Source organism: Clytia hemisphaerica, unplaced genomic scaffold, assembly GCF_902728285.1.
Source record: "Clytia hemisphaerica strain Z4C2 unplaced genomic scaffold, Clytia hemisphaerica genome assembly, whole genome shotgun sequence".
NCBI classification, from domain to species: Eukaryota; Metazoa; Cnidaria; class Hydrozoa; order Leptothecata; family Clytiidae; genus Clytia; species Clytia hemisphaerica.
Genome location: NW_027104389.1, coordinates 276,685 through 301,774, shown reverse-complemented (window position 1 = coordinate 301,774; position 25,090 = coordinate 276,685). Strand labels below are relative to the sequence as shown.

Below are 25,090 nucleotides of genomic sequence, written 5' to 3'. Positions count from 1 at the left end.
TTCCCACAAGGGGCCGCCCAAGATGGTTATAAAATGAGAAGAGAAAAATAGTTCAAGGAAAGGCTCGTCATATTGGAAAAAGAACGAAGACTCACGAAAGTCTGGCCAATGATAGGCACTTACCCTTGACCAAGGGACGGATCAAAGAAATGAAAGTGGTGGAGTTGAGGGAAGAGCTGCGAAGAAGGAATCTACCGATGACTGGGCTTAAGTTGGTCATCATTGAAAGGTTGCTGACCTACTGGAGAGAGAGCGAGATGGAGGAGGAGGAACACGAAGAAAGTAAAAGGGAGAAGAGATTTTAATGATAAAGATGGTGGAGGTGAAGGAGAGCTCAGAAGAATACATTTGAGAAGCAGTGGGCTGAAAGCGCAGCTAATCGAATTATTGCTGGCCTATAAGTCTTGTTTGCTCACTTGTTTGGGATCGTACTTATAAATCTTTCAAAAATAGTTAGGATTAGTTAATTTTCAATTCATTTATTTTTTGTGTCCTAAGTTCCTTTTCAATTTTGAGTTTGATTTTTCAATGCTATTTATTTATTTCAAATTTCTAAAATTCATTTTGGTATGTTTAAAATCGGAATATCGAAAAGGTTTTGTTCTTACAACAACAGAGGATATTTTGGTTTGAATGTTTTTGAGAAAGGAAGTTTTCAAGCATTATAATTTACCATTTTAATTTAAGCATTTGAAACAAAAAAGCCTGAACTCTTAATCGAAATTGAACTAAAATGCTCTTTTGTAATTGTTGAAAGTCATTTTTGAGTGGAACACTTTCTTAATAAAGTTCACGTTTTCTTAAAAAAAAGATCATGAAAATGAAAGATGAAGAAAAAATCACATTCTGGTAGAATTGTTTACCTCGTTGGAACTAATTTTTGCGGGTTTTAATTTTAGCGTTTATCGCGGTTTTTCGTCAAAACCGCAAAAATTAATCCTGACAATTTTGATTTTACAACTTCTTGAAGTAGTTAAACCAATCTCTCAACTGAAGCTTAATTCTGAAACTGAAAATATTATGCTTTAATAAAGGTATTTTTCTGCTATTTTTTGCAAAAATATTGACTGAATTTGCAGTTTAACTGATTCAGCGACATTTTTTACATATAATGTTAAAGTTTTTTGTTCTAAACTATTAAAGTCAGGCTGATAGGATTGGAATTCCAAGATTTTTTTGCTGTTACACCTATTCAGAATTTTCGATTTTATAAATGCTGATTCGTCTAGGGCCTCAAAATACTGGTTGACCTTTAAGATGTTATTTCTTTACCCATACTCTGAAGTCATAGATACTTTCCATTCATTTCTACCCCCATTCGCTAGACCTCGGAGTACAAGAACAGAGAGACAAAGGCTCGAGTCGGATGTGTGCAAGCCGAAATGCACACATTTGAATATTTCTTTGGCTTGCGATTAGAAACTTTGATACTACTTCATAACGATAAATTATTGCTTTACTACACGGCAAAGCGCACAGCAAATAAAACTCTTGCGACCATTAAAAAGTTAAGAACTGACAAGTTATTTGAATTGTTTTATGATGAAGTAAATTTGAAAGCACAGAAGTTGGACATAGATACACATAAATTACCCAGACAGAGAAGAGCACCCAAATCTATTCAGGAGTACCATCTGGTACTATGGGTGCGGAAAGGCTGAACCGGAGTCCCCGAAAGATCATATTTCTACAAAATTCTACAATGATTCTATCGATTGCATCATGAACGCTTTCGATGAGGGATTCATCAGCGGTTTGGTTCTTAAAATGTCGAGAAATCTGAGTCTAATCCCAGGCAAGAGGATTCATGGCTAAGTATAGTGATTGATGCAAAGGTGAAGTACAGAAACATAAACTTACCAGTCTTCTACAAAGAATAGAAACCGCTTCATCTCAAGAATTAACAGGTGTTAAGCAATTATCTTACATAACAGTTCATTTATCGTTGATACCCTGCACCAAAATGTTAAATAGAGGGATCTAGCATGACATCACGAGGCAAAACCACGACCTTATCTAACACAACATAACACAGCATATACAAAAGTGAATTTACGGACATTTCAGATTCATCTGCGAAAGACTAATAAGGAGATTTGTGCAGGCAGTTTTTCATCATTAGAATTACTCTCAAAGACCTATTAGCGATTAAGTCATTCTTCAAAATTTTTCTCATTTGCTGAGAGGAGGAACAGTTTTACAATCAACATAGACAGTCAAAATCCTCTAATAATATCAACTATAGGAAGTTCAAAATACGATTTACATCAACTTTCGTTCGCCAACTTTTATTTAGCATTGAAAGGGAAAAAAGTTTTCAGAACAGATCCCTCGAGAGGAGGAGAATGAAATGGCAGATTCGTTAATACATGTGAAAGACTCAGAGAATAGGTCAACTGATTATTCAATTTATATCGCGTCATTTCAAAATTTCGAGATATTGATTAAGGTTTATTTTGGACCATTAGATCGTTTCTTAGATAACAATAACACTAAACTTCAAAGATTAACTAACAATTTTACTGTTCAGGAACTGAAAGTTTAATCACAGGAGACTGGAGTAAGAAAAACAATTTGCCATGTCCTCTAGCTTTACTCAAAATACCTCAGCATTTGTGAACTCAAAAGAACGCTTTTATTGCCTGTCTGGAGAGATCAGCATATTTTTGGCCGATCTTGTTCCCTGACGGATTTCAAATGGTACTTTTTATGAAGGATTTCAAAACTGTAAAACCATTTTCTATTTTTATCATTTTTATTAAATAAAACCATGTTTTTCTCGGTTATGCTCAAATCGATTGTATCGCATTAAGTGTGTCATTTTGTAGGTTGGTCATTTCCAGTATTAGTGTACCCAATTAGAAGTTTGCGAACCCCCATTTGTGAAGAGGATGTTCAAGGCCAGTTTCTTAAAACGTCCCCTTTTTATTGAAAAGTGAATATCCTTTTATTCCGAAGAAATCTAAATTTAGTGGTGGAGTGGCTCACAAAGGAAATGTTTTCCTAATGTTAGAATTAATCAGCTGTAGGTACAGAGATAACTTCATAGGTACAGACATAACTTTCAGAAAGACTCACATGCATAATAAACATGAGCAAAATCAGGATACAGTAGCAAACTTTAGTCCTCATCTAGCATAAAATACACGCCGTGAACGTTGGATGAACTTTGCAAAAAAAATTGTACAAGTTAGAAATATAGTTACCCAACCAGGTTCTCTTGACATTAAATCAATTTCATCATGTCAATCCCATCAATTATTTGTCCACATTTTTAAAATTTCGAACCATCAATGGGAAATGTATGCATTACCTAACAGAGACAAATAAAAAGTCTGGATTTAATATAAAACTGAGACAGGACATTGTACTAAGAGAGAGTCATAAAGACATAGATAGCGGAGCGGATGATCTGAAAACCCTCGAGTCCCTAGACTCTTTTGAATTCGATTTTCATTCAAAGACGATTGACTGCAATTCAAAGACGATTGACTGCAATTCAAAGACTATTGACTGCAATCCAAAGACTATTGGCTGCAATCCAAAGATATTATCGGATAAGAAAGTTGGTATAAATGATTATTTTTTTGAGGTAGCCCTAGAACCATTTCCTCCGACCAAAGGGAACTAATTTTTCAATATTCAGAATTTGATTTGTGTATAACCAATTTTGGTTTTGTCCTGGATTTATTCTAAAAATGAAAACATAAGTACACGCAGACACTTACTCATTGTCCAAGGTTTCCTGATGAACATCTACGGGCATATAACAAATTCCATTAACGAAACATAGTTTAAGTCAGAATCTAGAAAAGAGATTTGAGAAAGTCAAAGTAGATTGATTTTCACATTTTTTGTTCTTTTCTTGGATAATGGACGCAAGAAATAAAGGTTGCAAATGTGTGAAAATGTAATAATTTTGATACAAAATTAATTGTGTACACTATCAAAAAATGTACAGCTTAAGATTTTTTCATGCAAAAAAGAGAAAAATTTACTGATTCAATTTTATGTCCAAAAACCCCTATTTTTAGGCACTTTTTTGTCAAACTTTGCCCCAAAAATTTTTTTCCTCGAAAATCAGACTGTCAGTTTTTGGGAACCACCATTTCCCATCACTGAGCGCAAAAATCAGAAAGAACTAATGAGCTAATCCCGAGAAAAGTTGGTAACAGACTTTGAGAGCTGTATAAATTGGGTTTAAATCATTTTAATATTTTGGCGTCCCTCTTGAAGTAGCTCTACTGGGGGCCTGTGCAACCCTGACCCTTCTCCTAACACCACGCCACTGTCTAGAACGATCGAGTTACTCTAGACTTCTTTATAGCTTCAATTTATTCATTTGACTTTTAGGCTCTTTTTATATTTATTACCACAAAGTGGGATAAAATTTTGCATTAAAAAAGTTCTTAAAGAAAAAATACCTTTGAGGTTTCTAAATTCTAAGGGTTTCAAGAGTGCAAAATTCATAGTTCATGGGTCTTCAGAAAATCATCATATTTTCATGGGTTTCACGGAAATTTTGAAAATGCTCTAAAAAGGACAGTCTTAAGTTTGGTTGCCTAATTCTTTAATGGTGATATTTCTAATGTATTCTTAATGTTTCGGTAAATTTCATTATTAAATATTCTTTAATTAATTTAATATAACTAAATACTTACTTGTTCCTTCAACTACCAAGTCCACATTCATTGATAAGACAAGTGTAACTGGATAACTTAAACATAACCCAACTCTGATTTTGTTTGTACAAGTTATGAATTGTTTATTATCAGCGGGATGAGCATATCGACTGTCTTCTTTGTCACCAGATAAGTCGTCAGGACCTGAAAAGATATATCTTTGAATTCATTGAGCTTCATATAGACCATGGAGGCAGTTTCTCAATAACGATCAAGAAAAATGTTTTGAACGGAGTTTCTATGAAATTAGTTCCCCCTGGTTAGATCTGTTTTGCTTGTACACTAGCAATGCAGCACAGTGTCATTAGGCAAATCTTTAACACTACAAATACTTCTTTGCCAGTAGCCATTTCAAAATTTCCAATCGTCCAGGGTTTATAAAGTCAGTGGTTGTATTATTAAAATCAAATCTTATAACCGTTTAATTGCACTGTTCAAAAAAGATAACATAACCCCCGTTTTTAGTAATAAGTTGGAGATTTGATATTTCAAAGAAAAGTGCTACCAAGGGGTATTTCGGGTCTCATATCTTCCGAAGGACTTTTCTGTTCGCCTTGAAATTTAATAAACTTCTTAACCTAAGGTTGAACTACCACTGGTGTAAAAATGAACGTTATAGCACACGTAGAAAAAAAGCTCAATTTTTACAATCGCAAATTTAACCGCTAAAAATCGCGAATTTTTCAACCAAAAATACATTCAAATATAGCGCTTTTCATTCTCTAAAACAAGCAAAAAAAATTTCCATAATTATATTTGACTATCAAAAGTTACAGGCATTCTTGTTTCCACTGCCAATTATATCTGGACAGACTTTAGTTCTATTTTTCTCAAGTCTTTTATCTATATCATAACAAAAAAAATGACAAAGGCAAAATCATTTCAGCTTGTGCAAAGTCTGACTAATATTTCCAAATTTTGACTCAAGAGTATGGGGTTTAAACTATGATATTCATATGACACAGGCTCTTAACTTTGGCATACTATTCTTTTTCAAAAAAATGATAGGACTGACAAAAGTGATTAAAAAGTACACACGCAGTTTAAATTCTGCATTTCAGCATTGAAAAATGTTGATAAAATACATTGGCCACTTATAAAAAAAATTTAGAATAATTCTCTTGTGAATTACGAGTAATGTTCAAGCTCTACAAATTCTTTTACGTATTTATCTTTCTACCTAATTCAAAGAAATAAAATTGTGACGGAATATTGTTGGATTTTTTATACCAATTTTGAAATACAGACGGCAACGAAGCTCGCTTCAAAGAGACAATATAAGAGAAGTCCAATCGTTTATATGTTCATGGTGTTATGTAATATTTTAAAAAGCTTACATGAGATTTTTGTCGTAGTTGTGGCCGGTTCTTGAGTCATTGTTATCGGTAGGGTTCTGTGTCAATGTTGGCTCAGGGGTGATTGTTGTTGGCTTAGGGTTCCGGAATGATTCTGAAGCGGTCGTCGGGAATATTTAAGGTCACAAGGTCACTTACGTGTGAAAGGTAAAAGACAAGCTGCACATTCTTGTTTGGAAACTTCTCCTGGACCAAATGGTTTGATGAGCCTGCTGTTTCAGCGGTACATCTAAAGAATTGTTGGTCATCTCCGGTAGATCTGTAAATACTGTCTTTCTTGCTGACAATTTTTATGTGGGTCTGAAATGAAAATGGTAATTTTTCAGAACATGACCCTGTGACCAAAAGATTTAAAATATCTAAAATTATATTCTGATAGTTTTTTATTTCTAATACCATATTAAGTTTTTTTTACATTGAATTGACACTGATGTGGGGGATATCGATTACCTATCGATTCTATCGGTTAATAGATATCTAATATATCGATTACTTATCGATTATTTATCGATTACTCAAGATTATTGATTATATCGATTAACCGGTTTGTGTAATTTACGATGCGCGATCCAACGATTCACGATGCGGGATGCACAATCCATGCATATATTATGTTAATTATTCTAATTATGCACGAATAAGTTTTCATAATGCTAGCTACAAACATCCTATAACAATAACGAAAAAAAAATTAAAACAAGTGATACTTTGATGGACCTACCTGGATTATGCATTTAACACGTTTATAATTGATATCTACGTGACGTGACCATTAAACAATCATTCAGAACACAAATAGTGACGATCTATTAAAATTAGTCGTTTGTTTCTTATAAAAAAAACGTTTAGAAACCAAAATTTCATGCTCTTGTTCTTTCAAATTCAAGACTTCGTGAGCAAAAAAACATCTCCAAAAAATTGAGTAATTTGGCTAAGAACATTGAGTATGTTTATTAACTGTCGAACGTGCTAACCGCACTGGCTCAACTTCAGTATTTTCAAAGCTACTTGTAGGCCCAATTGTAAAATCCAGGGAGTTACCCAAGGATCAAGTGTGCAAAATTTCAGCGAAATCGGACAATTTTTGACGTCTCCAGCCTGCCCCAAAGTTTTAGCCTCGTTTTGGCAAAAAAACTCGTGCCCAGGCCCCAAAAATCAAAATTTTGGAAAAATGAAAAAAACACCCCCAGATATTCACCCAAGGATCAAGTGTGCAAAAATTCAGCGAAATCGGACAATTTTTGACGTCTCCAGCCTGCCCCAAAGTTTTGGCCTCGTTTTGGCAAAAAAACTTGTACCCAGGCCCCAAAAATCAAAATTTTGGAAAAATGAAAAAAAAACCCCAGATATTCACCCAAGGATCAAGTGTGCAAAATTTAAGCGAAATTGGACAATTTTTGAAATCTCCAGCCTGCCCCAAAGCTTTAGCCTCGTTTTGGCGAAAAAATCGTGCCCAGGCCCCAAAAATCAAAATTTTGGAAAAATGAAAAAAACACCCCCACATATTCACCCAAGGATCAAGTGTGCAAAATTTCAGCGAAATCGGTCAATTTTTGAAGTCTCCAGCCTGCCCCAAAGTTTTAGCCTCGTTTTGGCAAAAAACTCATCCCAGGCCCCAAAAATCCAAAATTTTGAAAAAATGAAAAAATCACCCCCAGGGATTCACCCAAAGATCAAGTGTGCAAAATTTCAGCCAAATCGGACCATTTTTAAAGTCTCCAGCCTGCCCCAAAGTTTTGGTGACAGACAGAGACACAGACAGGCATTCTCAGATTCTACTCTAGCTCAACTGAAGTTGAGAATAGTGATTCTTGTTGATCAAGATGCTTTTTTTGAGCTGAAAAATTCATTTTTTACAAAAGTCTGCTTGAGCCATCTTTTATCTACTTTCATACAAAAAATCAGAAAAAAACAATGGTCCAATATTTCACTAAGTCCAAAAAACCCTTTTATGGCCGTTTTTTTAGCTGAAATTTACCCAAATTTTTTCTCCAAAAATCGGGCTCCGTCACATTTGAGGATTTATAGTTATGCATCTTTCTGCAAAAAATCGTAAAAAATGAAAGAGCCAATCAATCTAATACCTAAGCAATTGATAATGTGCTTATAAAAAATATCGAATTTGGCCAGTTTTTCTATAAAAACACGCCAAACAACCAAAATTTCCTGTCTAAACACTCGTGAGAAAAAAAACATCTATCTCATAAAAAAATTGAGTGATTTGACTGAGAACATTGATGTATTCTTATTAATAGTGATTCTTCTAGATAAAATGCGTTTTTTGAGCCAACAAATTTTTTTTGCAAAAATCTGCTTAAGCCATCTTTTACCTATGATTGTACCCTTTATTTATGCAAAAAATTAGAAAAAATTAACGATCCAATTTTTCACAAAGTCCAAAAAAACCGTTTTTTAGCCGTTTTTTGGCCCAAATTTGCCCAAAAACATTTTTTTTCGAAAATCGGGTTCTGTCACATTTAAGGGTTTATAGTTTTGCATCTTTGTGTAAAAAATCATAAAGAATGAAAGAGCCAATCTCGAGAAAATCCAATACCTAAGTAATTGATAATGTGCTTATAAAAAAATATTGAATTTGGCCAGTTTTTCTATGAAAACACGCCAAGCAACCCAAATTTCCTGTCTAAACACACATATTCTTCAAAAGTAAGCCTTCATGAGCAGAAAAAACATCTATCTCATGAAAAAATTGAGTAATTTGACTAAGAACATTGATGTATGCTTATTAATAGTGATTCTTATAGATAAACATGCGTTTTTTGAGCCAACAAAATTTTTTTTCTTCTTATACCTATGATGGTACCCTACTTTCGTGCAAAAAATCAGAAAAATTAATGATCCAATTTTTCACAAAGTCCAAAAAACCCGTTTTTTAGCCGTTTTTTGGCCCAAATTTGCCCCAAAAATTTTTTTTTCGAAAATCGGGCTCCGTCACATTTTGGGTATTGCCATTTTTGCATCATTGTGCAAAAAATCAGAAAAAACTAATGAGCCAATCATGAGAAAAGCTGGTAACTAACGGACGGACAGACGGACGGACAAAGGTTAATTTATAGGACCTCCACCGGGGTAGGTCCAAAAAGAAGCGGAAATAATTTATGTATCATAATCAGAATGATTAAAATAACTTATATCTTCTGTGTAGAAAAAAACTGAAAGAAAAAAGTTTTGGCGCAAAAAATTTATTAAAACACAAACTCATTTTTGTATGTTCATTATTTTTTAAGAACAGTGAATAAGGTAAATAAGGAATCATTGGCTACATTATTACTTTTGGCATGTTCTTATAAAAGCATTTCACCAACTGAATTGCAATAACTGGTGCTTTTATTTATTTGATATTTTTCTTTGTTTGATGATCAAGTTAATTCATTTGATCTTTTTCAAAAAAGGTGAGTTTAGACACGCGCTCTTCATTAAAAAACGCCTTCCCTACTTTACCACAACATTGTAAATTTTTGTTTATAACCCTGTCTCAATCCAATGCATTTGGTTGGTTTAATCGGAGAAACGTTTTTTTTTAAATAAAGAAAGCAAAAAGGTTACAAGATATTAAATTCAAAGCATGGGCAAAAAAGTTCATGTTCTGATTTGATTTGATTGTTCAGGTTAAAATATATACACGCATACTTTACATTGGTTTTCCAGGAATACAAAAGAAGGAATTGAAATATGTGATTACTAAAACCTGTAAATGCATAAATAGAATAATTAACATAATATATGCATGGATCGTGCATCGTGCATCGTGAATCGTTGGATCGCGCATCGTAAATTACACAAACCGTCGATTAACTAAGCCTGGACAAGTTTAAGTCTATACTGTCTGATCGATATAACCAGACAATCTCAAATCGAACGCAATCGACCAATTGAAATTCGATTGTCGAACGCAATCGAATCTCAATCGAACGTCAAAATTCTGGGTAATATTCGATTGGTTTGATTGTTTGTTGTTCGACTGGTTCGATCATCGATTCCGTTCGATTGAGATTGAGTCTGGCTTTATTCTTGCAGCTTCCCAACATCCAAGCTCTCAAACATCACAAGCAGAATGAAATTACTTTCAATTTCCCGTAGAAATTATGCGATGAACAATCCGAGGGTCAATGAATCAACGATCGAACACAATCGAATATCAATCGAATCTGAAAATTGCGGTAATATTCGATTGAGATTCCATTGCGTTTGACAATCAAATTTCAATTGGTCGATTGCGTTCGATTTGGTTTGACTAGTTCGATCGTCTGGATATAATCGAAACTCAATTTTTTAGGCGTCGATTATTTATGGATTATTAATTGTTTTTAATCAATATTTAAAAAATCGCTTAATTATCAATTAGCTATCGATTTTTATCAATAATCGATTTTATATAATTAGTAACGTCTGGTAAGGGCTTTTGGATGCGCAAGCTAAACCGGCGTTTGCGACCACAGGAACCATCTAGTTGAATATAATCGAATTAATAGAAAATTCAAACATATTTTCTATATTAGATACGTGGCTATAATCGTCAATATATCGCTCATTGAGATAAAAAATTAATTTTGAATATCGATTTTAGCGATCAAGCCAAGGATAGTATAAATCAGTTAATAAAATTAGACGACGGGTCCCACAATTGCAATCCACATGTCTATTATATCTCCAAACTAGAAGAAAGTTCACAGTTAGAGGTTTCAAATTTAAAAAATACATACCTTAAAATTTCTCTCTGTCTGGACAGCTCAGCTCTGGATGGTCTGGAACTTTTCCACCATCTTTGATAAGCCCACGTGGGATTTCTTGCTGGTACTTATACAGAAACACCCCGATATTAATCCGGGGGTATTAACTAGGTCACAGTTTGCTTTAGCCTGGATATCCAAGCTCAAAATTTAAGAAAAAACAAAATTTACCTCAACATACAAAGTTCTTAAATTATAGAGCTTGGTCTCCCTAGAGAATGAAAGTGAAAACCCATGTTTCCTAGCCAACCCAGGGCAGCAAAACAGAAATTAATAAAAAGCAGTCTTACAAGATCTAAAACTATTTAAAACATCCAAAGATTACACCAAAGTCCATAAAAAAGTTTGCATGCATTATCATGACCAACCATGTTTTCTTGGAAAATGAACTTGCCTCTGTTTTCTTCTTTTTCATGTTTTCATGTAACAGAAAGCCCTATCTTCACTAGCAACTGGAGGACTATCCTATTTTTGCTTTAGAATTGCTCAACACCGTGTAGATTGGTCCTTACGGTTTTAGCGAAGTTTTTTCTTTTTTTTTTCAAATCTCTTTAATCACCAAAATACTTGGTATAATAAAATATAAAATATAAAATATCTCTGTTTTGTTTACAATGTTAACAGGTTATACATTTTTCTTTCTTTCTTTTTTATATATATACATATGGGTGTTGTGTGCGACAGTGTGTATCGGAAAGAGGGACCAATCTTAAACAAGCGGGGCCTATCCGGATGGAAAGAGTGGTCTCTCCCTCGTAAAACCCAGAGACGCCACAACGCCCTATAGGAAAATCACTGAGCGGATGTGGATATCAGGGGAATCCCCTTCGAAAAAAAGAAAAAAAATAAAAAAATTGTAAGCGGACCTAGATGGAAGCATAAGAGAATAATATAGGGACGTAAACAAATCAAGGTTGATGAAAATCAAAGAGTTGCAAAGTTGACAAAATGGCACTGGAGGGATAACTAGTTTAGGCACGTAATTTTAGTGAAAATAGGATTAAAGAGGCTTACAAGAAATTTTGATATCTAAAGTAATCTATAGAAAACATCTTATAATCATTATTTACTAAAATATAGAAAGGAGATCAGACATTCCTTTGGATTTTTGCCTCAAGCAGTGATTTAAAGGCTGCTCTGTGTTCTAGAATGTGCCAGTTCTGTAAATAAAGTTTACATTGAGATATTTCAGGTTCCTCAACTTCCACAGGACTGATGGTTGAGTACGTAGTGATGTTTCCGAGCAGACCATTTGTTATGTCTAAGTCGTTTAAAATGTACTGCTGGAAAAAAGTGTTCAAAATGGAAAACGATCTTTGTTCTGAGTTCAGCGATGCGATATACAGGAGATGTTGTCGTAATGTATGATTCTTCAAAAGTTGATTTATGAGCAATATCTGACGTTTTCGAATGATTGACTCTATGTCTGGAATTCTGCAAATTTTATTCATCAAGTTGCGACTGTGTTTTGACACTCCAAGTAGAGACTTGAGGCTAGAACGTGCCTGGGCTTCCAGTTGGATTTTATCAGAAGCTGTAAGATCTAAAATTTCCATACCGTACAATAATTTGGGTACTACAATCGTCTGGAATAGGTTTGTGATGATGTTTGGATGAGTGTTCCTTACGCCAGCTGAAATCAGTGATGACGTGACTGCCCACATCTCTGCTAGTCGTGTGTCCTTGTGAGCTTTAAGTTGGAGCAGACTGTTTTTTGTTTCCCACTTGAATCCAAGATGTTCGAGAGTTTTCTTTTTGGATAGACTTTTTGTCCGTACAATTCAAGATGTGGGGACATGATCTGATAATTCCCTGATGTACAGAATTGGGTTTTTCGGTGGTTGAATTTAAGACCGTGTGCTTGTCCGTATTCTACGCATTCATCTACCAATGCTTGAAGCGATTTTAAAGTTGGACTAATGAGAATGATGTCATCAGCATACACGATCATGGAGGTGTTGATGTTGCCCAGAAAAGTTCCAATTTCGAGAGATTTAACACTTTTCAGTAATCCATCTGTGTAATAGTTGTACAGGTATGGCGAAAGAAGAGAGCCTTGTTTAACTCCCTGGCTAAGTTTAAAAGGATCTGATCTGTGATCTCTGTACAAAACTGAAGATTCGCTGTTGAGGTAGAGTTGAATTAATACCTTAAGCACTGTGGGTGGAATGTCAACTCTTGAGCATAATTTTTCAAATAGTTTCCCCCAATTACAACAGTCAAATGCCTTCTCCGCGTCAAGGCTGCATAAGTATACCGATGATCCATTCTTGTTGTAGTGTTTAATCGTGTCCTGTATAAGTATTTCCGCATGAATTGATGAGGATCCGGAAGCGAATCCAAATTGTGATGTATCGTGATCCTTGATCGTAGGACACTTTTGCAGAATGATGATTTCGATAATCTTTGTGAGAATGGGAATGATAGATATCCCACGGTAGTTATTCGGGTCATTTAACGATTTCTTGTGTGATTTCACTAGGGGTATAATCAAGGATGTACACAGACTTCTGGGTAGTTCCTGTGATTGGAAAATTTTATTGATAAGGTTGGTAATGTATTGCAATGAAATGCTGTCAAGGGCGTGAATAAAGTGCTCAGATTTCAAGTGAAACGGATCACGCGTTTTGTCCTTTGATAACGTGTTAATTGCTTTTTCAACCTCGCATTCAGATATGTAGAAGTCTTGCGAAGAAGTGTTTTGAAGGTGACTTAACAGCTGTATTAGATGGGTTTTGGTTTCTTTATTATTGATGCCTGGTGTCCTTGGTTCGTTTAAAAGACTTTTAAAGTGGTCATGAAACTCGGAGGTAATCTCTGATGTGGAAGTTTTCCCTTTAATGGTGAAAAGTTTTTGTGTTGGGTTACTATTCATTTTGATATTTTTCCAGTATGTTCTTGGATTAGATTTTCGAAGTGAGCGCAAGCAAGCGGACTGCATTCTCATATGAGAATGCAAATCGCTCTAGGGAGACCAGGCTGTAAATCAGAACATAAAATATCTAAAACTAGACTGTGAAATAATTTACAGCCTGGATATCCAGGCTAAGTTTGCTTCAGAGCAAACTGGTGCGACCGCTGTTTTGCAGAGCAATTAACACTTTTTTCAGCAGTCAACAGAACAACATCTATCACAAATCATGTATGATACTTCATAAAAAATGAAAAACAACACATGTAAAATGCAATAACTAACAATGTCGAAAATAATTGCAGAGGACCGAGAGAAGTTATAATTCAAAATTACTCCAAGAAGTACATCTAAAAACAAAGACTACCTCTGAAATCAAAACGCTTGCATCCTAGCTAGAACGCTGAACTTTCTAAGCCACCGTACCATCAACCCATACCTTTCTGGGCCACCGCACACGCGGGATATCTCTTAGATATTTGCGTGGTTATCTCCCTAATATTCAGCCACCAAAAATGAAAATTAAAGATGGTAACTTAAGCTGCACGATTTCACTTTCGATTTCAACTTTCAACCTCCAGACTCCGTAAAACAAAAACACGACGGTAAAAAACCGCCTTCAGGCGGTCGATGAAGTGGGCGGCGCCGCCTGATTTTGAGAATCATAAATTTTGACAACTCGATCGGAAAGCTGAAGGAAGCAAAAATTCCCGAGTTAAAAATTCACTAAGCAGCGCAGCGAACGCGCTCAGTGAAAAGTAAACAGATGCACGTGGTTTGGCTCAAAGATGGCGGCAAGAATTTTCTGTGATTTTTGAACCAGAAAAATTTAAAAATGGAACAGGCTTATGGGTTCATTAGATTTTTGGAGGCTGAAGCAAAAACACTTGGAAAGGTAAGATGCAAATCATATGCTTTCACTTTTGAATTTTTAAAAATAATTTTGGCAGAATTCCCAGTGTTTTTTAAACTGCCATTCCAGAATTTGTTCGTAACAAAAACTAACAAAACTTTTTCAAACGTTTAAACACTGTTGTATATAAGCCCTGGCTGACAGTTGATGTCTGAAAAATATTCGGAACAATTGGATGATAAAAAGACAGGTGCAATTGCTTTCAAAGAAAATGAGAAAACATTTGTTGCCAGATGGTCAGATTTTTTCGGCTGTATGAAATTGAAAATAGCGCTAAACTCAGCGGTGTCCATGGCGTGTTAAAGCTGACTCAGGTACGCTCAAACCAGTGGTCTACATGTCTCATCTCTAGATCACAAGCTTTGTGAAATGTTGTTGCCAGACTTGGGAATAGGTGGGTTTTCCCAAACAGTGAGGCTGGAACTTCAATTTTTGAGGATTACGATTTTACCAGCTTTTTAGCGATTTTTGCCTCGCTTACCCAAATCTCGCAACCTCTTTACCTAAAGGAAAGATTGAAATTAGAGTTTTTTAGCGTTCCGAAAAAAACACATAGCAGAAATTTTTTCATCTTCACAGGATCGATTGTCAACAACAAAATACATCTTTTGGTCTTTGGGTTTGTTTCTGACGTTTTTCCTTCAAAGAATATTGATCACTTTCCTTTTCCCTTGAGCGCTTGAGAAAAAAATGATTAGCTTGTATTCTCGCGCGGGGGAATAAAGACGAGGCGGTAATCTTGCACTGAGGGTGCTACTTAGTTTCCGCCCTATTTTGCACCCACGATAGAATGGTCCAAATACGGGGGTATTCCAAATGATAAACTATGTCGTTCTGTAAGTGTTTATTTTCTAAGAGATACAAATAGTATATTGAATATTATTAACTTATTTATTTAAGTATTTTTGAGCGCAAATTTAAATATATGGTTAAATAAAAAACAAATGATAGCAGTTCTGTTTTTTCCTCAAACCCCCAGGAAAAGTTTTTTGCCGACTTAGCTATTTTACAAATCTCGGAAAAGAATTCCCATAGGAATTCTGATACATAACCCGATTGGTTAATTTCGGAATGGCTTTCAAGAAAGTCATAATGGCAGATAATTTTAAACGTTTCTGAGGAAATGTGTATAATTTATCGATGTTGATGGCTTGTTGATTCTTTAAAGAAAAAAGATAACAGGTATAGCTTTTTCTAATCCTGGAATATTGAGGTTCCAGCTACACTGCCAAACAGTGTAGACCTAACTCTTCACACAAAAGTTACGGGGAAACGCATGTTTGGACTTTGTACCCTATGCTGCACTCAAGCACTTAAGCCAAAGTCCGCAAAGGCCGGACAAAAATCAGTTTTTTGAAGTTTGCAAAAAAAATGCCACATAGTAGATCTTTCAAATTCAGTATGTGAATAGAGCAGTAGAAAATACAACTTTTCTATTTTTTCTTTTTTTGCAAAAGTTCTAGGAATGAAAATTTTTTTCTACTTGTTTGAGTTGCAGGAGGCTTTGAGGCCTATTTTCGCAACTATAGACGCTTTCAATGAGCGCCCCGTCAGCACCTTGGACTGACTACCCAATTCCCCTCACATGGCATGGGTTGACCCGGGCGAAGGTTCATTCACTTGCCAAGTGAACCGCTGCGAGTGGGAATCGAACCTCAGTCGCCTGTGCAGTAACCAAGGTCAATGACCACTATACCACAACACCTTTAAATAAAGACATGAATACTATCCATTGATGACCCGTGTCTCAATGAGCTCTATTTGAATCTGTAATTTATTTGTTGACAATTTTGAAACGTTAATTCCCCTTTAAACTGGCTAAATTAGGAAATGGTCGAAAATGGATCTGAATTCTACTTAGCATGTTTGAAGTGCAATGTGAATATAGATTTCCTGCTTGTTTCTATAATATCTAAAATACAATTATATTGAAGAACGGTTTTATTAAAATGAAGTATATATATAACAAATACAGTACTTGAGCAATTTTAATACATGTCCGAAAATATATCCCAACCATTTACGTGTTTACATAGATTTAAAATTTCCAAAGACATCCACAGAGAACTTTTAGGAAAAGATAAATCTATGAATAGCTCCTGTAGTTTAGTATCGTTTAATTGTTCAGCAACTGACATAACTTCCATTCTCCATTGTGTTTGTTAGTCAGTCAGTCAGTCAGTCAGTTTATCTGGATTTTTTGCAATTTTCAAGCACAGCTTTCTCTGTAAGTCGGTTCACTACCTCATCTCAGTCATCTTGTCGATTTTTACATTGTACTGGAAATACTTGATCTAGTACTGGAATATACTTGATCTTATCATTCATGATGCCGCGGAGGTCAAATCCTGGATTGGGGTCAAGCGGGATAACTCACCACCCTTTTTCTTTATATTGTTTGTGAATATCCTTTTACTTCGAGTCGATTTTAGTAGTATGTACTTGAATATACTTATTTTTCTTAGTCCAAGATACTTGAAAATTTTGAAAATATACTTGAAAAATGGAAAAAATGTGTGAAAATGTACTTGATTATACTGGAAATTGGATTCCCGAAATCGCTGGCCACCCTGTTAGTGGATCTTATGGTAAACTTGAAATTCAATTCTGTCTGCCTTGGTAAGAACATCCATCACAAATAACACTTTAGAAGCAGTGATCAATTCATCAGACTTCACCATACATTAAATGAACTCGTGGAGCTAGCAAAGAAACTCCTGAATTCACTTTCACATAAATTTGTGATGCTTGGCAAATTTTACAGCAACCCCCTGGAAAAGGGATTTGGCAAACTGAGACAAGGATCCACAGAAAAGCAAAAAAGTTATTTTTTCTTTCAAAAAAAAAAACCCTTATTCTTGCATTTTCCCAACAATCAAACTCTTCAACATAACAAGTCAAATGGAATTACTTTTGATTTCCCGTGGAAAAATTATGTGAAAAAAATCTGGGGTCAATGAATGAAGATTTTCTTTTTCACTCAAGTTTATTTTTGCTTTATATAAAGAATTATAACTTATCAATCTATTTGTTGAAAGTAATTTTTAATTACAGTGTAAGAATATTTTACATTTTATTTAGAAATCAAACAAGTCAATTCTACTTAGTTCTTTGTTTTCATGTCTAACCCCCATCTTTAAAGAGGCGGGCGGGCAGGCGTTCAAAACAAAGGCAGTTTTATTCTTACCTCAAACTTACTCTCCTTACAAACTTTTGCTAAAATAGACATTGAAAATATCAAATTCAAAAATAATATTATAAAACCTTATTTTCTATATTAAATTTCTTCTTTTAAAATGAAATAACAAAATATATCAGAAAAATAAAGAAATTACAAGTGTTATTAAGCGGCCTTATATATGAACTTTCATTCGTCGAGTCTTATCTAATTGTTGTTTACGCTGCACAATTTATTGTCAAAGAGTAAGCCATTGAAGTGCCATCAGTAATATTCTGAAAAGAGAACAATAACATTATGACATCCCGAAAATATATTACGCTAGGAAAGTTTGTGAGGACAACACGTGGCTATTTTTCCCTCACAAGTTTGGGGGGAAAACAATAGTAAAGTACCCAAAAAGTGACGGAACCCAATTTTTGAAAAAAGCTTTTTTTGGGCAAATTTGGGCCAAAAACTGCCTAAAAAGGGTTTTTTGGACCTTGTGTGTTTTGATTTCTTACATAAGGATAGTGGGCAAGGTAAGTAAGTACTTTGAAAAGTGGATGAATCAGTTTGTTTTGCGGGAAAACAAAATTTAACATTCTGCTAGGCTGAGGTATGAAACATTTTTAATTCAGCAATCTTTGGATTATTATTTATCAAAATCGGTACAGGATTCGTGGATTATCTCGACATCAACAACTTTTAGCTTTAAAAAACTCTAAATTGAAAATAACACGACCTGGACCATTATCACTACATCAGTTAAGAAGTTAAAAAAAGAAATTAAAAAAGAAATTAAAAAATAAATTAAAAATCCCAATGGACTACACTTGTCAATGGGTGATGTTTTCATAGAGGCAAATTGTTTCGCTGCTATTTTTCACATCTTTGCCCCAAGTGCCACCAGGTTCAAAATTGTTTCTACAAAATATGTCTAAAAGTGGCAAAAGTGCTCACATTTTTTGCCACCTAATTCCAAATGATCGTTTGTGTCCTTTGTGTTAAAAGTGGTAAATTCTCAATCTCCACCAAGCAAAAAACAAATTTTTTTTATTTCGCGCAGTTTGTGTGAAAAGTGTTAAACAAAATGGCAGCTTTCGAATGCATAAATTTGAAATTATTCAAAGATGGCAGAAGGCATAATTTATGTTGTACCAATTGAAAATGTAATATAAAGACCTACAATAAGGCTCTGTTGCCGTCGGAATTTTACCTAGAAGGACCACTGTTTCGGGCCCGTATTAGAAGGAACGTGGTCTCGTTTTTACACATTGCCTGACACAAGTTAGCTGAAGGAGCCACTTTTCTCATTTTTTAAAAATGCTTCAACGTGATGGTGGCAGAAGTGGGAACAAGGGCAAAAGTGGCAAAAGTGTAAGCGAAACAATTTGCCTCATACATTATGTTTCAGTATGTACAAGTTGACATCCTTCAGTCAGTTTTGTATACGTACGCCTTCAACACAATATCACGCAATGCCTTGACACTCGCAAACATTTTCCTAAATAATTTATGTCAATCTGAAACGCCTCACTCTTCAAAAGAGTCTAGTATAAGGTTTTGAAATTGAAGGAACTTTATTAATGTTTTTTTTGATGAACACGCTTTTTGATACTTAAGTAACATTTGAAAAGGTTTGATGCAGGTTAAAGTTTATTGACAGTTCGAAATATTTACGTCAATAAGCCTTGATGAAAAATGAAAAATGAATTACCTTTAAAATTAATAAAAGCTCTTGAAAAGCGTTTTTCTACTTTGAATTATTGTCTTATGAGATTTTCTTTTTTCTACTCTTCCCTTTATGCAACAATGTAGCGACTTCAAAAACAAGGCTCCTTGGATTTTGACGTCAATTCACATTTGCCAGGCCTTAAATTTAGAGCGCCGTAGCTACGCTCCACTGCAGAGACATTCAGTGATTTGTGTAAAAATGTTTTAGACACCGAATGTTGCCTTACGGTAACAAATCGAACTTCACGTTATCTTTTTAGTCAGCAAAGAATATTGATTGATTGATTGATTGATTGATTGACTGATTGCCTGATTGACTGATTGACTGATTGGTTGATTGACTGATTGATTGATTGATTGATTGATTGATTGATTGATTGATTGATTGATTGATTGATTGATTGACTGATTGATTGATTGATTGATTGATTGACTGATTGACTGATTGATTGATTGACTGATTGATTGATTGATTGATTGATTGATTGATTGATTGATTGATTGATTGATTGATTGATTGATCGATTGATTGAATGATTTCTCTTTTTTTCAGCAATCATCAGAGGAAGTACTCACTTGTCTGAAGGATTTGTTAACCAGCAACCATCAAAATGATTGGATGTCGATGTCTTTACTATGCTCAACACTGAAATTCTGTGATTTGGAAGTTTACGAAGAACATGCTCTTCTTTGGTTCAAGTTCACTTTAAAGCTTCTGAATTCAATTCCATCAGAAAGTCTTGTTGGATTATGCTTGGAAAACTTAAATGGAATCGTGACTAAGTCTGTTCTGGCTGAGAAGATTTCTCGTGAGTTTTCAACGAAAGGATTGGAACCTTTACTGCAGTTGTTAACAGGTAATATATTATAGTTCCTTGATCTCTGCAGGGGGGGGGTCGGTACTAAAATCTCAGACATCATGACATTTAGTGACGTGGTGGTACTGCAAAAAAGCTCAAAAATAATTTTAGTACCATGTGTACTAAAATACCAAAAAGGGTGGTCCCTTAAAAAAATCTTAGTATTTTGTTCTAAAATCAGCCAAAATGGAGCATTTTTTTAACAATTTTGGAAAAAATTTGATTTTTTTTTCAGGAATTTTCGAAAAAATCTTCAGAAATCTTTCAGAATTTTTCCAATTTTTTAAATATTTTTTAAAAATATTTTTATGTACAGTTCAGCACAGTTTAGTAATAAAATTATATTATTTTGCAGATTGATGCACTAAATTCGACTAGGTTTGTAACAATGACCCCATTTTGGTAAATTTAAAGCCGTAAAAGGGCAAAAAATGGGTGTTATCTATGTTAAATTGCTCAAAATAATTTTAGTACATGTGTACTAAAATAACATTTTCGAAAAATAGGTGGGGGTATGTCAAAAATTAGCGAAAATCCTTTTAGTACTCATGTATGTCTTACATTTTAGTACTGACCCCCCCCTGATCTCTGTGCTAATTGTCACTACTATAATCCCAAAGATTCTCACACACATTTAATTATTTAATACTCTCAAGAACCCCCTGAGATATAGGTTTTTGTGAATTCTGTCATTTTCAACACATCGTAATTTTGGATATTTTCATGAAAAATAGCAAAAAAGAAAGCAAATTTGAGCTTTCATTCACTTCTAGTGTAGATGTTGCCCAGAGGCATGCATATTCATATTGAATCGCAAGAGAAATTAATTTGCTTTTCGTCTGTGATGCAGATTATATTTAGACAGTCTTTAATACTACATTTTGTACTTTCAGGTCCATCTCTACCACCGCATGTCAATACACTGCACCTATTGACAACATGCATGAAGTTATACTCCGGGACATGTGGGCGACAACGTAAAAAGATTGAAAACCTTCTTCTAAGTTTCATCCCTTCTATTGATAATCAAATTTCAATTACTGCTTCACATGCATTCAGTTTGCTCCCTCAGATAGGCTCAGGCGGTGAGAAACACTTCAAACATAAAGAAAACTGGCAAGAGTATGTTACAAAACTGTTGAAATCCATATGTGTTTTCAGTACGGATCTTATGAACGCAAATAATGAGAACCAAACAAATAAAATGGATGAAATTTTTGTTTTACCTTTCCCTAAATATGAGGGATCTGTAATAAATTCTGGTTTGTTATGTCTTTTGAGGATCGAGAAATTATTGCAAATGCTAAATGGGTTACTCAAAAGATCCACTTCTTTTGTTGTTCACATTCCACTTTCTATTATCGTCCATACGTTTTGTGAAGTGATAAATCTACTGGATATCGATTTCGAAAAACGGTCTGATCTTCAAATTGAGAAGTCCACAGTCAGCATAACATTGGATGGTTTACTTTCAAACTTGATGACTTGTTTTGGGACATGCTGTAAACAGTTTTCGCTATGTTTTGCACCCTACACTGATTTAATAAGCAAAAGTATTCTACGAGTATTATCACATCCTGGTTTTAAATACAAAAGCCAATGTTATGAAACGTTTCAACACTGTATCAGACACTGTTTCCTATCCTTTACAAATTGTACAAGTTTTGCGGATATTTTGGATTGTGTGCTAAATGACATTAAACTTGAAATGAATAATGCTCCAAAATTGAAGCAAGAAACACAACACACGAAAAAGAAGAAAAAGAACCAGCAAGCGAAAGCGTTCAGTAGAGACATCGATCAAATCTCTTCAAACAACCAACAGATAGGAGTTTCAACACGCAGTATTAAGAATACAGAATCTGCATACAGAACACTATCAATGGTCGTCACCGAAGCTGGACATACCTTATCATCAGACATGATGCAGAAAATCATATCAGCACTTCTCATCATTCACTCCAAGTTGTCTGAGAATCCCTTCCACCAGATTGGACAGTATACCGATAAGATCAAACTGAACTACCTGGAGACCCTATCATCTTTATTGCATCTTCACCATAACATGGTACAGATTCCAACATCAATCATACTTTCAATCTTCAGGATGAATGCTTTCATAGGAAGCCAATGTTCGGAAATTAAATCATACTGTCAACAAGTCCTCTTGAATTATGATCAAGTTCTCCATTCATCCACACCAGAGCTGAGAGGAACACCAAAGATGGTGTCTTTTGGGAATATAGATGACAATAACAACAATGGAAAAGCTATGGATATTGATGAGCAATCATTACAAAATAAGGTATTGATTTCAAAGTGATATTCTTTATCCCCTTAATGCTTTGGCTACACACGATTTCTCTCACAAATTGATTATAAACCTTAATGAAAAGTCTTTTAGATTGAGAATAAGATGCTTCTGTGATTCTGAAATTCATTAATCATGATGTTATTTCGCTTGATTTTGATCTTCCTGTAGACATTTGACTCAAATGGCCAATATTTTGCTTCATCATTTTATGATTAAAGGTTTTGTTTTTAAATAAGAGTGATATCGTTTGCTTATTCATCAATTTTTATTTAGAAACTTTTTCACATTAAATTGACACGGATGTGGAGCAAGATTGGTCAGAAAGAGGAAAAGAAACGCATTTTTTGTTTATATCAGCATGATATAGCAAAAGGAAGACACTGTCCTGATATGAAATATGTGTCTGATATGAAACGGGAACACTTATGTAAAAATAAAACCTTTAATTCTCTGAAGAAGATACAAAGCTGCTGACCTTTACATAATTGATTTATGATATCTTTTTCTGTGATTAATCTTTCAGCAAACAAACACAATGGACGTTTGGACCCAGTCTTCGCAAACAGATTTACCCCCACAGAACAACATGACAACTGCACCGTTCAACACATCTGCCAAATCCTGCCAAACACCACCAGCCAATGGATCTATTTCCGTCAACACAGATGTGAACATCCATCCTGAGCCAATCCACCCTTCCTCGCGAATACCGCTATTAACGTCACCGCGAAGAAGAAACTCAGGCTCAACTACACCTACTACCCCAAATGGTCATACCAAAGAGCTCCCACAATCAAGGCGCACACCCACCAGACAACCTTCAGCTTCTCCTAGAAGGAGCAATACTCAAGGTGTCACACCAACAAGAACGACGGAGAGTCGCCAACAAAATGTTTCAAGTCCACAACAACATCAATCTCTACGTTCGCCGAGACGTAAAAACACAATCCTGACATCAGAGATATATGACCATCAGCGTCAAGCAGTGCATATCTCTGATACAGCGAACCATATCCTATCTGAGTCACCAAGTCTCTCTGTTAATGGAAATACTCACCAACAACCTCCCATCAACGATGTCGTTGTTTTGGACAGCAGTGATGAAGAAAATGAACCAGCCTCGAAACGCTCAAAAGTAGCCTCGAAAACTGTCGATGTGGATGAGGAATTTGAGAATATTATTAGTACTTTTTGTGAAGAATGAAATGCGTTATACAGAACTGAAATATTATGCTAAGAAAATCTTTTTTTAAATGTTGGTTGAGGACTTTATGGAGAATGGAATCTATGATACTGGAATGACACAGCTTACACATACATCCCTCCACAACTATATCAACATGGGATAAAAGTGAGACATGTATCAGTCATTGTGATAACAATATTATTTAAGCACCACTCATAACTTTGTTGGTTTGCTAAAGTCATGTCACCTACCTAGTGCTTTCTCTTGGAGAAAATAATGATTCTTCTGATAGTGATAAATTACAACGTATGAAACTTTTATCCAGAAGAGATATATGGATAAAAAGTGTGAGAGGAATTAGTCACTGGGAATTGGTTTCTTGGTCACAAGTTAGAGCTGTGTCTACCTCTACCTTGGATAGAAAAATAGTCTTTCTTCTGATAATTATATAACTGTACTTTTTGTGCATAATATGCCTATTATGAGACAAGAATTTTTTGTTGTTGTATCATCGTCAAACCATGATAAAACGACTTTTTTCTGATAACCCTGAATGACCAAAATGATACAAATAGCCTTTTTTTCGATAAAGTGTTTACAGTCATTCGGCATCTATTAAACGAGTTTAAATGTATGTGTTTTTCTGCGACGGGGACGGTAAGGTTCTAACTTGATTAGATTCTAGCCAGCTGAAGACGACAGTAAAACAGCACTTTACCGTCCTCGGTTTTGCCAGTCGGAACTGCGGGTTTTCCCAAATCGCTTCAATCACTGTACCGCCCTCAAAAGTGCAAATACATAAGCTCGCTGTTAGGTTAAGGACGTTTCCGAGTTTCCATTTTGAATACTTTATGCGTACCGAAGTCTTTGCTTTTTGACCAGCCTCGATTTTTTTCTAAATTTTGGTTTTTATCTTTTTTTAATGTTTTTGTTTATTTTATGACTACTATAAACCAATTATATTTTATATGATATCTTAGATATTATTCAAAATCGTACTTTTGACTATAATAAGTTTTTTTACATTTCTTCTGTCTGTTCCGGCTACGTTCCTTATCATTTCCGAAGTCCTGTACCATTTTAAAATCTTACAAGTCTCCCTAAAATGTTATCAGCACAGACCTTTTCATTAATAAAGTCACGAGTAACACTTACCTCGTTTTTAAAATATTCCCAGCTTTTTTAGGATGTTTCCGTCATAAAAATGACTTACGCATATCAAAAATA

General features: G+C 34.8%; 1 protein-coding gene across 1 annotated transcript; it reads left to right on the top strand.

The window, feature by feature from the left end:
• Nucleotides 1-14,436: 14,436 nt before the first annotated feature.
• LOC136819608 (proline-, glutamic acid- and leucine-rich protein 1-like) lies at nt 14,437-24,891 on the top strand. Its single transcript, XM_067075850.1, has 4 exons — nt 14,437-14,591; nt 20,057-20,360; nt 21,257-22,668; nt 23,201-24,891. The coding sequence occupies exons 1-4, from the start codon at nt 14,532-14,534 to the stop codon at nt 23,879-23,881; spliced, it is 2,457 nt and encodes an 818-aa protein (XP_066931951.1). The 5' UTR covers nt 14,437-14,531; the 3' UTR covers nt 23,882-24,891.
• Nucleotides 24,892-25,090: the final 199 nt, after the last annotated feature.

Excerpts from the sequence above, each read along its gene's own strand:
- LOC136819608 (XM_067075850.1), top strand. The coding sequence starts at position 14,532 with ATGGAACAGGCTTATGGGTTCATTAGATTTTTGGAGGCTGAAGCAAAA. Across the intron at positions 14,592-20,056 it reads AAGCAAAAACACTTGGAAAG|CAATCATCAGAGGAAGTACT; the intron begins GTAAGATGCAAA and ends TCTTTTTTTCAG. Across the intron at positions 22,669-23,200 it reads AGCAATCATTACAAAATAAG|CAAACAAACACAATGGACGT; the intron begins GTATTGATTTCA and ends TTAATCTTTCAG.